The sequence below is a fragment of the Sturnira hondurensis genome, unplaced genomic scaffold (assembly GCF_014824575.4).
Source record: "Sturnira hondurensis isolate 20B ecotype Veracruz unplaced genomic scaffold, ASM1482457v3 Scaffold0008916, whole genome shotgun sequence".
NCBI lineage: Eukaryota > Metazoa > Chordata > Mammalia > Chiroptera > Phyllostomidae > Sturnira > Sturnira hondurensis.
Genome location: NW_028081547.1, coordinates 2,726,472 through 2,741,999, shown reverse-complemented (window position 1 = coordinate 2,741,999; position 15,528 = coordinate 2,726,472). Strand labels below are relative to the sequence as shown.

The 15,528-nt window shown below is 55.1% G+C and overlaps 1 protein-coding gene across 1 annotated transcript in view; it reads left to right on the top strand.

Annotated features, from left to right (window-relative positions):
• Nucleotides 1-15,257, top strand: part of ZCCHC24 (zinc finger CCHC-type containing 24) — a 57,941-nt gene extending 42,684 nt beyond the window's left edge. The window contains exons 3-4 of the mRNA XM_037056385.1: nucleotides 3,386-3,550; nucleotides 11,173-15,257. Coding sequence (XP_036912280.1) covers nucleotides 3,386-3,550; nucleotides 11,173-11,286 — 279 coding nt within the window. The 3' untranslated portion in view covers nucleotides 11,287-15,257. The remainder of the gene's footprint in view (nucleotides 1-3,385; nucleotides 3,551-11,172) is intronic.
• The last annotated feature ends 271 nt before the right edge of the window (nucleotides 15,258-15,528 follow it).

Genomic DNA, 15,528 nt, shown 5'->3' with positions numbered 1-15,528 from the left:
CCCTCCTCTGACCTGCAGGAGGGCAAAGCCACTGGGCGGGGTTGGACTAAGCTGGGGGCCTGGGGACCCGGGGGATTTCTCCTCCTGAGCACAGACCTCAGTTTCATGATTGGGACACACTTGGGGGTTGATGGAAAAGATGAGCCAAGTGTAACCTTGTGGAAAAGCCTGCTGGGCCTAGCCTCTTGCTCCTCACACACTGGAAACTCTTTGGCAAGCCCTGCTCCTTCCCCTGGCCTCGGTTTTACCATCTGGTCAATGGGTTAATGATATTCTCTGCCCCACAGGGGGTTATAGGAAAAGGTGAATGGGGATCTGACAGGACCTGGAGCCCTGAGCGCAAAGCCAACCCAGAGACCGGTGCTTCATAAGTGACTGTCCTCTTCGCTCTTCCCTCTGCCAGCAGAATCCGCAGTTCCCATGGCCCTTCTCTATCTCTGTCCTTGCTTGGAATTCCAGAAGCTGAACATACCGAATGCTGTTCCTTTCTCACTTGCCACGTCCCCTGCAACCCGAGGATAGCAAGCCTACCTCTACCCGGGCCTCCCTCCCATCTTTGGAACTTTCTTCTTCCAATGTACACCCATTGGTCTCAGTCCTAACCTCCCCATCAGCTAGAACATATCAGCTCCGTCTCCCTGGGCAAGGCCCAGGAGAGAATCACACTGAAGTCGCTGTTGGGGACTGAGTACTTGCAGTGTCCTGCCACGGAGCTGAGACCTTCACGTGCATGAAGGCGTCCCATCCTTCCAACTGTCCTGAGAGGCAGGCCCTTCGTCCTCGCCCTGGGTTTCCATATGAGGAAACCGAGGCACAGAGGGGTGGAGTGACTTGCAAACTGTTTCAAGTGTTTTGCAGGCAGTATCTCATTTAATCCTGATGACAGTCTTATGTGGAGTCCTGTTGTTACCCTGGTGAAGTGACTTGCTCAAGATCACAGAGCTAGGATTTGGATCCAGAGTCTACTCTTAACCTTGCTTCACACACGGGCAACGACCCAGGCAAACAGTACTATGGAAACAAATGTTTCTTAAACTTAATGGCATGTGAATTCTCTGGGCCTCTTGTTAAAATGCAGATTCTGAGTCCATAGATCGAAGATGGGGCCTGCGATTTTGCGTTTCTAATAAGCTCCCCGGGAATACTGCTGAGGCCAGTCTAGGGGCCGCAGTTCAGTGGTCACCACGTAGGACCTGTGTTCCAGCCTGTCTTGAACTCAAAGCCTGCATGTGCCGGGGAGGTGACACAGACCGCAGGGAGCGGTTGGTCAGAGCAGAGGTGGCATCCATCTGATGGGGTGGCTACTTTGCAGCCTCAGCTGATAGACGCCATACGAATCCTGCACCAATGTGTTCAGGTTTCTCCCTGAACTCTCCCATTTTTTAACTATTGGGGCAACTAAATCAACTTTATAAGACACTGCAGCATGTACAAGAATGTCCACATTAACGTCACTCATGATAGCCAAATATTAGAAACAACTCAGATCTCTGTCATCTGATGAGTGAATTTATGTAAAACATGGGAGGTCCATACAACAGAATATTTTTCAGCAACGAAAATGAGTACTGACACGTGCTCCAGTACGGCTGAACCTTAAAAACATCGCGCTAACTAAAAGAACGCAGACACAAAAGGACGATTACTGTATGACCACGCTGATGTGAAATATTTAGGACAGGGAGGTCTTGAGAGGCAGAGAGCAGGCCAGTGGTTGCCCAGGCCTGCGTGGGGTGAGGAGCTGGGGGCAGGGTGGGGAATGACTGTTCATGGGTGCAGGGTTTCTTGGGGGGCGGGGGACAAAAATGTTCTAAAATTAGATTGTGGTAATAGTTGTATAACTCTGTGACTATACTAGAACACATTGAATGGTACAGCTTCAATCGGTAAATGTAGAACCATATCTCCATAAAACTATTTAAAAACACCATGTAGGAGGCCCTGGCTGGTGTGGTTTAGTGGATTGAGTGCCAGCCTGTGAACCAAAGGGTTGATGGTTTTATCCTCAGTCAGGGCACATGCCAGGGTTTTGGGCCAGGTCCCCATTAGAGGGCTGGTGAGAGGCAACCACACATTAATGTTTCTTTCTCCTCCTCCTTCCCTTCCCCTCTGTCTAAAAATAAATAATTAAATGAATGAATGAATGAATGAATAAATAAAATACCATGTAGGACAAAGCTTGTCTCTTTCATATATAAAGGGCAGTTACAAATCATCAAGAAAAACACCAAACCCCAGCAGGGAAAGTTTTTCCAAAGGACTCGAACTAACAGTTCATAAAGGAAGTACCCATGGTCCTTAAGTGCATGGGGAGCATCTCTCTTGCTCCTAATGGAAGACACACAAGTGAAAGCTCCTCTGAGGGGGTTTTCCGCTTCTCAGACTGGTGACCATGAAAGCTCTCTCAGTGAGCGGATGGGAGGTGAAGTTGGTGCCCCTGGCCAAGGGCAGTGCCAATTGGCCATTGCCTTTAAAATTAGAATTGCGCATACCAACTTTATTTTTAGGAATTTGTCCCACCAGTGTTCTCTCTCTCTCTCTCTTTCACACTCACACACGTGTGTGCACACACATGTGCACACTCAGAGTTATCCCCTGGAGCGTCATTTGTGATGGTGGCAGAGTGGAGACCACCCGGCTGTTCTGCGACAGTGACTGGCAAACACTGGGACTTGCAACTGTTAAACAGAAGACAAGAGCTCTGTTTCTACTGGTGTAGGAACAGGGTATTTTATTATATTTATCTCGCAACAATATGTCCAAAATACATCATTAAGTAAAAAGAAAAACAGAAACATGCAGAGCCAGTATACTGTTGCTACATGAGCGAGGGGAAGAGAGCGTGCGTGTGCATGCGTTGCGTGCATTTGTCAGTGCGGAGCGTGTCTTCAGGGTGGTGCACGGAAAAGAGACCAGGATTGCCTCCAGGTGGGGGCGGCTGGCTGGGCCAGGGGTGAGGCGAGGCCCACCTCCTCCGCCCAGGCCCCGGGCTGTCTGGGGGCTGGGTTGCCTCTTCAGTAACCACTTAAACCACGCCACGGTGTGATCAGCGAGCACCTGTGCATGGGTTCCCGCAGCCACCTGCCGCCTCTTTGTGACACCTGAGTTAAAGAAGCAATTCTTAGCCACCATCCAGTACTCTGCTCCCTCAAATCTGAAAAAGAGGGGCACCCCCCGCCTTGCCACCTCCTCTGTTCTCTGTCTCCCAACCTTGGATTCCCGTGCGTGCTCTGCAGTGACCCTGGTGTTCTCTGGGCTGGGGACAGAGTACTTGCCCTCAGGGACACTGGGCGTGAAAGCTGAAGAGGGACACCGCGGGGACCCCGTGGGGGCAGCATTTTGGCCTGGTTGACCCCGAACCCTGTGTTTGCTTCCTGTCCCCTAGGCACGCCCCAAAGGCGAGGGTCTGACCCCATACCAGGGCAAAAAGCGCTGCTTCGGCGAGTACAAGTGCCCCAAGTGCAAGAGAAAGTGGATGAGCGGGAACTCCTGGGCCAACATGGGGCAGGAGTGCATCAAGTGCCACATCAACGTGTACCCGCACAAGCAGGTGAGCTGGCGGGGCCACCTGGCGGTGGCTCCCTGGGGGGCGGGAGGGGGGCTGGTTCCCTCTTAGTCCTCCTCCTCATGACAGGGATGAGACCAGCTCCCTCCAAATTAGCTCTTGTCTCATCTGAATGGGAGTGAGAGAAGGGGAGGAGGGTAGAGAGGCAACTGTGCCGAGACCCCGAGACGGCACACCCCAGGTGAAGTTTGAAAGTTAGGAACTGGGTGCTATTGGAGGACAGAGGGGGGGTGAGGGTGTGGGCTGCTGTAGAAAGTGTGCATTTTGCTCACTGGTTCACCCAGCTGACTCCTGTGTACAGGGCGGCTCCTGTGCCGGGCACGGTGCACAGGGCTAGGGGCCCGGGTGCCCGCCGGCCTGTCTGGTAGGGAGGGGTTGAGTCAGCCGGTCCAGGGAGGACCTTACTCTCTGCAGGCTGCAAGGGGGGCGGGGGGCTGGGGGAGGGCAGGAAGCTAGACCTCTCACCGCAGGGGCGGCCTCCCTGGGAAGAGGGAGCTGACTACAGGTGCAGATGCCCTGAGGCCATACGGACTTGGGCTGCTCCAGGCCTGAAGTCCGGTGGGGGAGCGGGAGAGTGGAGGGGGAAGAAAGGGGCGGAGGCTGAGTGGCACTCCTGCAGCCGTGGGGGCCACAGGAGGAAACTCCTGAGCAACATGCCCCCTGCTTCGTTTTGAGACAGTCACTCTGGTTGTGTGTAGAGATGACTTTTGGGCTGGGGGAGGGCGCCAAAGGACTGAAAGTGGGGAAGCCGGTGGGAAAGCCATGGCCGCGTCCTGTGTGAGCTGGGCGAGGTCCAAGTCAGGGAGGTGGTTCTGGATCTGGGTCCAACACAGTGTGGGCGGACTGGGTGCGGGAGGTGCGGGAGGGGCTGGGACCCAGAACAGCCACACTCTGGGCTTGAGCACCTCAGTGGGTCGAGGTGGTCATTCCTGAGGAGAGCGGCCTGGGCTTGGGTGGGGCGGGGTGGGACATAGGTGTCCGAGATAAAAACGAGAATTCTCTGATGCACATGTCACATTTGAGATGCTACTAAAAATCCAAGCCAAAATGTCAAGAAGGCCTTTGGCCATGTCGTTCTGGAGCTCAGCTGAGAAGCCAGGGTGGCCCCCGCATAACTGGGGATCACTGGCCTACAGGTGTTAAGGACTGGGTGAGGTTTCCCAGAAAATGTGCAGAGTGGAGAAGGGATTCCCCAGGCCACAGGCTGCGGCCCCACAGTGTTCCGGGCTTGGGTGCAGGAGAAGGACCCAGCAGGGGGAGAGACAGAGAATGTGGAGTCCGGGGGTCAGGAGGAACACTGTTCGAGGGGACAAGTGGTGATCCGTGCTAAGATGTCAGGTGCAATGACCATGGAAAGCTGCCCTTGAGATTTGGCTATGGGGAAGCGGTCCTCAAGCTTCATGGGGCATCCCTTTTACATGGGGACTTGAATGGCAGCTGGGGTTTGAGACCAACTAAAGCTGACACCCTGCAGGTCAGGCGCAGAGTGGGGATGACGGCTGACAGCCGACCTGCTGGCAGGGTTGAGGGCACTGGGCCATCAGCGGGGAGGCTGCCTGGGCTGGCCTGCAGACGGAGTAACTCCTTGGTCCACTCTCTCGAGGGGGTTTGATCATGGGGAGAAGCAGACACAGGGGACAGTGGCTGGAGTTGGGGAGGTGACATTGGGGTGGCTGTTCCAGAGATGGAGAGCCTGGAACATATTTCAGGCAACTGAGATGGATCCACAGGAAAGCAAAAGGCTGATGATGCAGGGGCAAGAGTGTGCCTTATCTTGGCACAGGAGGGATGGAGGGGGTGGGGATAATAAGGAAGGTTGATGGTTTGGTAGTACAGCGATAAGAAACTTCCCTTCTCAGGCTTCTGTTTTCTCAGTGAAATGGGACACGAGGCTTTCAGCTGAGAATGAGGGTGAGGAGGAGTGTGGTGGGTTTGAGGAGTGGGCCTCCCAGAGAAACCTGCTGGACCGCCAAACAACCCTCCTAACTGTAGCCAGAGCCATCAGCCAGCCCAGTCCTGTGACTCTGTCCAGCTCACTGGGCCAAGTGGGCAGGAGACGGTGAGTGGTGCTACCCGGCCGTGGTTTGCGAGGGGAGAGTGTTTCAGAGGGAGGAAGGTCGAAGAGTTGGGCACACTCGGACAAACGTGATAATGCACGGTCCTGGGGTGTCAGTCTGCAGAAAGGGGAGCCAGAAGGGCCCTGATGGAGAGGTGGGGCTGGGGAGGTGGTCAGGGAGCCAGTGAGCTGGACAGAGAGGAATTTTTGAAGAGGACCCAGTCCAGGGGCTGATAGGAGAGGAGGTCACTGTTAATGAGGTAGTCGGGGCACCGAGGAGCAGGGGTGGGCGAGTGTCCCCTGTGTAAGCTGAGTCACAGGAAAAGAGGCAGCCTCAGGGGTCGGGGAGGCCCAGGGAAGGGGAAGCCACAGGCGGGGAGGCAGACTGGGAGCACTTGGGGAATGAATGCTCTGCTGAGACAGTGACGTCAGGCTGCGCTCTGATGGGGAGTGGAGGGTCAGGGACTAAGGGGGCCGGGTGGGAGTGGCAGACTGGGCCGCTGCCGGTAAGGGAACCACATGTGTGAAGTAGGGGACAGGGCGGCGAGGCAGAGCTTGGAGTGCGGGGCCGCGCCAGGCTGGTTGGAGGCCGCAGCAGACTTTGGTCTCTATCTGACTAGAAGAGTGAGGAGAGGGTTCTCGTAGCTGAAAGGTTCTGTGGTTTCATGACCCTCGTGCTGGCCTCCGTCTCCTCTCACACAGACTTCCCGCTCCCTACCCACAAACACTTGCGTGGTTCCCCTCACCCACACTGTCACACACAGGCAGAGAAACATGAAAGTGGCCATGGCGCCCCAGCGGAGCAGGGTCAGGCCCGCATCCTAATGGCAATGGGGGAGAGGCCAAGGCCCTGGAGTGCCGAGACAGGCCTGATGACCCCACGGGTGGGTGGACACAGGGCACATGACACGCACAAGTGTTTCGAGACCACAGTGTACTGGGGGTGAGGCTGGTGGGCCATCTAAAGGAGACCGTGTCCCAGTTCCTGGAGTTTTCCTAGTGATTCCTGAAAAGGTCTGGGACCTCAGTCCAAAAATATCAGCCCTCCATGTCTGATGGTCAGCACACTCACCCTTTGCATTGAACTCTGCTCTCCCCAGCCCTTGGGTGTGGCTGGTGCTGTTCAAAGAGTTCATTCTTCTCCTCCCTGGAGCCTTCCTTGAGGGTTCTCTCCAGGTCTGTGCAGACACTGAAGGAACATAAGGTTGGGGGGCTGCTAGGTGTTCCAGGAGCTTCCCCTCCACCCAAACAGAATCAGACGGGTTAGCAACTGGCATTCAGAGAAGTCCTGGCTCAAATCAGAAGCGTGGCCACCCTCCAGGCACCGTTCGCCAAGCCCTGCCCACCCTTTGGGTGCGCCGTGCCCTCCCCAGGTGTTCCGTTCATCCCCATTTCACAGGAAGGCAGAGCACGGTGCTGAGGAGCCGTGCAGCCTCCCCAGGCCCCCAGGTGGAGGGGTGCCTCCGAGTGGAACTTGCTGCTGTTTGGAGACACTGGCAGGATCCTGGCCCTGAGGTGCACGGGCCCAGTGGTGTCCCAGCTTGGCCTCCCACAAATGAGACCTGTGTGCCGAGCCGAAGTCCTATGTTCCCGGTGCAGAAGAGAAGGGGAGGGGTCGCAGGTAGATTTCAGTGACAAGAGAATACAGCAACGAAAATTATGACAGCAGTGAGTGGTGGCTAGGCACTCCTCTGAGTACTTTATATCTGCATCCTCTCAGCCACCCCATGAGGTCAGCTCTATTACTTCCCCATTTTACAGAGGAGGAAACTTGAGGCAAGGAGTGTAAGGAGTGTAAGCCGACTCACCCAAGGTTAGTAGAGAAGCTGGGAATCATGGACAGGAACCAAGTTTGGGGCTGAAGGGGGCAGAGGAGTGGCCTGGGTGGGGATGAGAGGGTTCCAGAATGGCCCAGTTCCTGCACGGGCTCAGATGGACAGGTGCCTGGGTCTGTGCTGGGGGTCTGGGAGGCTTAGTCCTTGTGACTTTCATACCCTCTTTGACCTAAACAGACAGGCCTGGGCCCCTGGCCCTGCACTGCCTTAGCACCCCTTCCTCAATGCCAGGCCATTCCCGACTTGTACCACCACCCCTCCCCCATCGGCATGCTCAGGATCAGATTCTCCCAGGCACCGTCTGGGAGGGTCTTCTAAGACCATGTGACACTGCCGNCCGCCCCCCCCCCCCCCCGCAAGTCATTCAGCCCTTGTTTGTTGAGCACTTGCTGTGTGTAGCAGGGAGACTGAGGCCCAGACAGGACACAGAACTTGAACAAGGTCATTCAGCCAGCCAGCTTAAAGGGTCCCTAGGACCCAGAGCTCCCATCACCCAGCGCCGACCCCCAGTCTCCTTTCACAGGGGTCTTCTCCCTCAGGGAGGCAGCAAACTGGGCAGAGGGGTGAGAGGATGGTGTCAGGGGCTTTTGAAGAGCTGAGAGGAGAGGTTGCTTTATTTCTTCTGCCCCCTGGGCTCTGACCTCTGGGGCAGCCATCTCCTGAGAACCCTCCTCTTCCCTTCTCCTTCCTTCCCTGCCACATCTGTTTTCTGTCAGGCTCCAGCTGAGTGCCCCACCCCCCGCCGGCCCTGCCCCCCCCCCACAGAAGAAAACACTACAGGGCTTTGCCTCACTGCAGGGGTGGGGATGGCCCTGGGGTGATCAATCCCAGCTGCTGCTTGTTTTCCCTCCGAGGAGGGGAGTCATCTTGACAGCTTCCCCAGCTGCTTCATCCAGGAGCAGGCAGAGCTGAGGCAGGGCCCGTGGGAGGGCGGGGAGGAGAGGCGCTGATAGGGCCACAGCCAAAAGGGGTGGAGAGGGTGTTGGAGAGGCGGTTCCACAGGGGACTCAGCTGGTTCCCCTGCCCCCGGCCTGCCCCCAGCCCCACAGAACACTAATAGTAATAATGATATGATATGATATTAATACTAGCCAATACTTTGCGTTTTATGTGAAAGGCACTGCCTTAACCATTTTGCCTATATTAGCTTATATACTCTTCACAACAACTCTGTCGAGTAGTTATTAGCCTAGTTTTACAGAGGAGAAAATCAAGGCATAGAGAGGTTAAGTGACTTGCTAAAGGCCACACAGCAACGATAAGTCTTGCAGAGCTTTTTATGGTTATAAAATATTTTAAGACAGTCATCTCATTTAGTTCTTTCTCTGTCACATGTACAGCACACGTTATTAGCCTTCCACTCAGGTTACAGAGGGGCAAGTTGAAGTTCTAGAGGAGAAAGTTCTTGCCCACCAGACTTCAGCAGATAAGGGCAGCTACAGCCCCTTGGGTAAGACCTTTAATGTCTGAAGAGTCTCAGTTTCCTCCTCTGTAAGGCAGATAGTACTATGTCCCTCTCAGGAACGTGCGAGGTTCGGTGCCATGATTTGTGTGGCAGCAGTTTACCAAGTATGAACGATGGGGAGCAACGGGGTGTCGGGCCTGCTTACCCTGGCACTCTGGCCCCACCTGGGAGACTGGCTCAGGGAAGGGGCCCTGGCCAGCGTGAAGAGGTGCGAGGAGAATGGAAAGTAGGCTGGGCTTAGTCAGTGGAGGAGAGGCTTCTGTGTGACCCCCGTGTGGCTGGGATCAGGAGGATGGGGGCACAGACACCCGGATGTCAGTTCAAGGCCGGGAAGCCCTTCCTACGGCTCAGGCAGTGAGCGGAGCCAGGGAGCTTGGCAGGCCCACAGGGAGCTCCCCAGCCTTGGGGTCATGGCCTTGGATGTTGCAGGTGTCCGCTGAGATGTCTGGGAGAGCAGGGGGTGTGACCTTCCTAGGCCTTCCAGCAGGGAATCCTGGCTTCAGCTTTTATTGATTCTATACCAGCTGCTGGCTCCTCCATTGACCACCATCACCATCACCATCAACATGAGCACCATTTATGTGCTGTCTCATTCTATTCCCGATCTTCACTGAGTTGCAACAGCAATCTCATGAGGAAAATGTTATCAATATCCCCTCTTACAGACAGGGAAATGGAGGCTCGGAGGTCAGGTGACATGCCCAAGGTCACACAACTCGTGGTCACAGAGCCGGTGTTCCAGCCCAGGTCTGACTGGGAACCAAGCTTTGTTATCTCTCCTCTAGCCAGGAAAGCCAGTCCTCTGCAAGCCCCTTGGGGCAAGGCTGTGGCTCCTGTCCTTTTTCCAGTCTGCCCCTGTGTGGTTTTAGGCCTGGAAGCACAGGGATGGGTCACAGCCTTGCCACACACAGCCCTGCTGCCCTCCTGTCCCAGAGCCCTCTGCCTCTGCATTCCCAGAGTGCTGCCTCTGCGTGTTGCCTTGGGCCAGGCACTGCATCATTGGGCAGGAAAGCTACTGTTCAACTTTGGAGCAGCACGCAGTTTAGTCAGGGGTAGAGTGCTTCCTGTTAGTGTCCTTCCAGGACCATCCTGGGTCACGGTCACTGGCACTGAGACTCCTTGCCCACCACCAGCTTGTAGCTCCTGCTCCCTTTCCTCAGCACGTGGCTCCCTGCTGGCCCAGACCAGCTTCCTCTGAGTCCCCCGAGTCCCTGCAGGGGACCCTTCTACAGGCAGGGCTTCTGGGTTGGGGCTGTGCTAACCACCTCAGGACATGTGCCTAATAGCATCCCTACATTTTCTAATGAGACAAGGCTTTGCTGGCTTTTGAGAGCTGGGGAGGAAAAAAAAGAGGGAGCAGGGAAGTTTCCTTTATAACAGAAACATGCCTAACAGTTTACAGTTTCCTAGACTTCCAGATCCTCCCAGGGCTCTGCAGACATGGTGTGTGGATGACCTGCTTTACAGATGTGGAAACTGAGGCTCCCTGAGGTCACACAGTGAGAGATCAGCAGCATAGGTCTGGCAGGTCACCTCCCTACTCTCAGCCTCAGTTTCCTGTTAGGCAACAGTGAGGTTCTGCTCACATAGCCACTCACCAAACGTGGCAGGCGGTGTGCCTCACCCTGACAAGTGGAGCATTCGGAGTACCAGCTGCTAACCCCTCAGAACTGACGGCTCGCTTCCCGCAGGCCTGAAGAGCTGTGCTGGTGTCTGAGGTAGACTCTCCTTGAGTCCTCAGGCCACCCAAACAGGCATGGGAGTGACTGTAGCCAGGGAAGGAGTGCTGCGTCCTGCGAGTCAGGAGGTGTGGTCTTGGGTCTTCTTTGCTCTGGGCCTTGGTTTCCTCATCTGGCTGAGTCTGGGCACCTGTCTGTCTCTACCCTGGGCTTTCGGGAACTGTTGGTGGTGGCTGCTCACAGAGAGCTGGGGATGGCTAAGTGGCATCCAGACCCAGGCTGTGGGTATAGGACCCCCTCCCACAGCCCCGGCCCCACCCCAAGGCCTCAGCCTGTGCCTGCAGGGACCGTGAGAGGCAGGAAGGGCCCTGGTGCCTTGGGGAACAGCCTCTGTGACGCAGTACACACTCTCTGGGCCCTCCCTGTGTGTCTGTCTGCGTCCCTCCTCCCCTCTCCATCCTCTCTCTCTCTCCTTGTGTCTGTCCCTCTCCCTGCTTCACTCCATGGTTCTGGCTTTCTTGCTGCCCCCTCCTCTCCCCACCTTGAGCCCTCTTCCTCCTTGCTCTCTGCAGAGACCCCTGGAGAAGCCCGACGGCCTGGACGTGTCCGACCAGAGCAAGGAGCACCCCCAGCACCTGTGCGAGAAGTGCAAGGTGCTGGGCTACTACTGCCGCCGCGTGCAATGACCGGCCCGCCCCCGCGCCCGCGCCCTCCTGCCGTCCAGAGAAGATGCCGCCTCCCCACGTTCATCCATGTTGCTGCATGCCCCCATGTGCGTGGGGGTGTCCTCACAAGGCATGCGGGTCTGGCAGGGCGGGGGGTCCTAGGGTCTTGTCTTCATGTGTGTCGACAAACAGTGTTACTGACGTAGCTGCCCTGCCGAAGGCTGGGTCCCAGACTCCCTCGGTGGGCCTGGCGTCTGTGGGGAGAGGACGCGGTGAGCAGAGGTTGAGGCGCTGATCCCACAAAGCCCTTGGGGTCCCCTGCAGACTCTCCTCCTCTAAGACCCCCTTTGGGCTGAGCAGCCTTCTATTGGCCACAAGTGCGCTAAATTGACTGTGAATCCCAAAGCCCGTGGGGGATTATTTCCCCAAGACCAGCCAGGCCGCCTTCTCCCGGACCCGAACTTGCCTGGTGTGCCAAGCCACCCTCAGAAAGCCCTGTTTTTCTGTCCTGTTGAAGTTGGCAGTCGTGGGGAGCTGACACCTGTCTGAGCATCTCTGCCCGTCCCTCTTTGAGCCCTAAACCTGATCGCCTCTGACGTCCCTGTCCCCTCTCCTTGTAGACCCAGAGGTCAGGGATGGGGAGGCAGTAAATGTCGGACGGTGTCCCCAGGTGTGACCTGGGCACATCCCGCCTCTCCTCCCCCAACTCACCCCCCCCCCACACATTTTTCCCACTGGTTTGGATCTGGTCAGGCCCATTCCCTTCCCTTCTCCTTCATCTCCCACCCACGCTCCATCCCCGGTTGAGTTTTTGGGCCCATCCTGGGAGCTGCTCTGGCAGGAAGGATGCGGGCCTGTTGGACCAGAGTCCTGGGTTCAAATGCTGGCCCTGCCGCCGACGGGCTGTGGAACTTGGGGAGGACTTGTCATCACCGGGCCTTGCTTTCCCCACTAGTTAAGCGAGAGAGTGACACTGGAGAGCAGAGGCCTGTTTCAGGTCTCATCTGGAATTCAGCCTGGCCGGGCACCCTCTCCTGGAGCACAGGGCTTAATCTGGAGCGTTTCACCAGGTCCTGTACTCCACGCCGTCACCCATCAGTGGGTCACTTAGGAAGTCAAGCTGAGGGAGCCAGTCTTCCCATGTCCCCCTGCATTGCCGGCTCTGCCTGTCACCTCCCACCCCTACGAAAGTGAAGGAGAAGGAAGCCCCCCCGCCTCACACAGGGCAACCCCAGACAAGCTGCGGAACCTCTCATCTGTGAACCGGGGACTGGGATTTCCTGCCTCCTGAGGGAGGGGGGAGGCCTGTTGGCTCGTCACCTTGGTCAGGGAGACACTGCCCTGGCAGGTGGGAGGGATCACATTCTCCTCTTCCTCTTCCCAGTGAGAAGCCTTAGTTTTCTTTTCACACCATTCTTCCTTTCTCCCAGGGACAGGGAGAAAACTGGTTGTCAGGACTGAGTCACTTGATTTTGCCCCGCCATTATGCCTCTGTGGAAAAAAGAAATCAGACCATGAAATGGGCCTGAAATTCAGTGTTTACCACGGCTCAAGGACGCCTACCCGGTGTCTAGTTGCCTTTTGTTTTCAAATGAAAATGTTTGTACAAACGAGGAGTTACAGTAAAGTGTTAACCAGGGGTCCGGGGAGTGAGTCCAAAAGATGGAGCGCGTGTTCTGGAAGCCAGGGCACTGCAGTGTAGGTTTCAGGGGCTCGTGCACTCTGAGCACTTGAGAAGACGGTATCGGCCCCAGCCTGAGTCCCAGAGCTGACTCCCCTGCCCGCAGCAGCGACGCCTGGCTACCGACTGTGAGCGCCCTCTCCACGCACTGGGGTTGCCACTGAGGAGTCCTAGGCCAGTTGTTCCCTGCCTTCTCCACGGTGTCGAGGTGAGCAGGAGTCGCCCTGACTGAAGACACTCTGTTCCTGAGGAGAAGCTGTTACTGTCCGTCATCCTGGGGAGCGGCTCAAGATACTGTGCTCAGTGGTGGGCAGCATACCTGCAAGATGAGGCCCCAACCCTTCCAGAGACCTGGCCCTGCTTTGGGGCATTGGCCCCAGCGTGCCTGGGCCTGCCAGTGGTGCTGCAATGGTGGGGGAGGCCCGGACCCTACAGAGAACCCAGACTCAGGCTGCTGGAGGCCAGGCTCTGCATGGGCCAACAGAATATGGGCTGTCGCCCCACAGTGACGTTTTCAGTGGGCATATCCAGCTGGCAGCCATCGCCCCTGCCATCTGTGCGGAGCTGGCCGCCATGGGGGCTGGGCCTTCTGCCCGAGGCAGCCCCTATGTACACCCCACTCCTGTGCTGTTCTGCCTGGACTGGGAGTGCTCTGTGGTCAGCCAAAGCCACTGATGTCCAGGCTGGATGCTGTGAGAACCAAGTGCTCAGAGGGCCTGGGAGGGGACAAGAAAGTGTGTGGTGGTAGTCGTGTTGAAAGGGACAATCGCCTGCAGTTAGCAGACCAGTGGTCTGGCTGGGAGATGGCAGTGTTTACCCTGTATGAAGTATTCAGTAGTTCTACTTGTGAGTTTGTATTTATTTTGAGTTATACTTGACACAGAATTCCTTTTTTAAAGAAAAATACTATTTGTGTATTTTGAAAAAAAATCATGGATGTTAAAATTTCTGCATGGTTGTCAATTACTCTCATGACACTGAATTTGTTACCTTCTCCCGAAAAATCTTCACAGTGATTTTTGTCTGTATATATATGAAGGCCTTTTTTTTAAAAAAAAAAAGAAAAAGAAAAAGAAAATTGTTTGATTTTTGAGATTAAAAAAAGCAAACAGAGGCATTTTCAAAACTTCAGAGCTTTCGGGAGGACAATAGAATATCAAATGAAAATTTCTGGAAGTATTTTGCAAATCTTCTTGAGCTGCAAGAAAATATTTATGGTGAGAACTTTTCTCTTTTGGGATTTTTTTGGTTTGATTTTTTTTTTACTATACTTTGGCCTGTAAAAAGTATGCAACTGAACTACGTTAAGAAGGAAATATTGTCTACATAGAATATTATATGAAGTTGGTACATAATTCTGATGAGGGAAAAAAAACCCTTCACAATTCTTTAAGCCATATTATTCTGTGTTGTTTTTTCCTTGGATGAGAATATCAATATTAAGTAGCCAGCATATTCTTCAAGTACTTAGACTTATTAATATGTTTCTGTCCTGTATTTATACACATGTGTATTTGGAAAGTGTTGCCTTTCTACAGGAAGCTATTATTGGAAACATAGTGAAAAGGGAGCGGTAACCCCTCTGAGCCTCTTCAGCTGAGGATCGTAACAAACACAGCATTGTAATCCACTCTCTCGCACCTTCTTATCTTATTATGGTTATTAGTTTGCAGGAGGCAAGGAGGTGGGCCATGGGAAGACGGGGACTGTGACTAGCCCCTCTGTGGCCAGCCAGCTCCAAGGATGGCCTCCTTGGCCTGGTGAAGGGGGCCCCTCAGCAGGGCCCAAGGAGGGAAAGAGGAATCGGAGGTCCTCGCACCCCTCTGCACTTGCCATCTGAGCCATGTCTCCGGGCCCCAGGCTCTTTGAACTTGGATTTGTCAACCAGAGTCCTCACCTGCCCTCCAGCATCTATGGACTTGAGTCTATCCTGAATGACTGTTTAACCCAACATCACTACATTGTAGCCCAGCGCGACAACTAACTGAAGTATGTGTGGGGGGGAGGTGTTCCGCGGGGGCTGGTGGCAGCAGGCTGGTTGCTGTCTGCTGCCAACCTCCCTGTTTGACCTCCTCCACTCCTGTGGGGTGACCTGTCCATGTGTGTATCTGTTAATATGTGTGTGTCCAGCTAAAGAGACAAACAGCCCGTGGGCCCAGCTTGGAGGGTGCACGGAAAGGCTCCTGACCTCTCCAGAGTGTCGCCCTAGGGATGGCATTCCGTTGTGTGCCTTATTCCTGGAGAATCTGTATACGGCTTGCCTATAGACATATAGTCTTTTCGTGCTGTATTAAAAGGACTTTAAACACAAGAGGGGCTCGTGGCTTTCCTCGTTCACACAGAGCGTCAGCGTGGAGCTGGACTTTCACAGATCCATGGGGCCGACCAGGAAGGGAGGGACTTGGGGTGCCCGTCTGCTCTCCTGGGCCTGGGTCGGCCTGTCCACGCCCTGCTTCCACATTGTTGCTTTGCCTCTTCACAGCCCCTGTGCTCCAAGTGGACACTTTCCAGGGTGGCAGCCTTCCCCAAGTTGGGCTTCAGACTGGGCAAGATTGTCAGCATTAGGTCACGAGTTAGCTCAG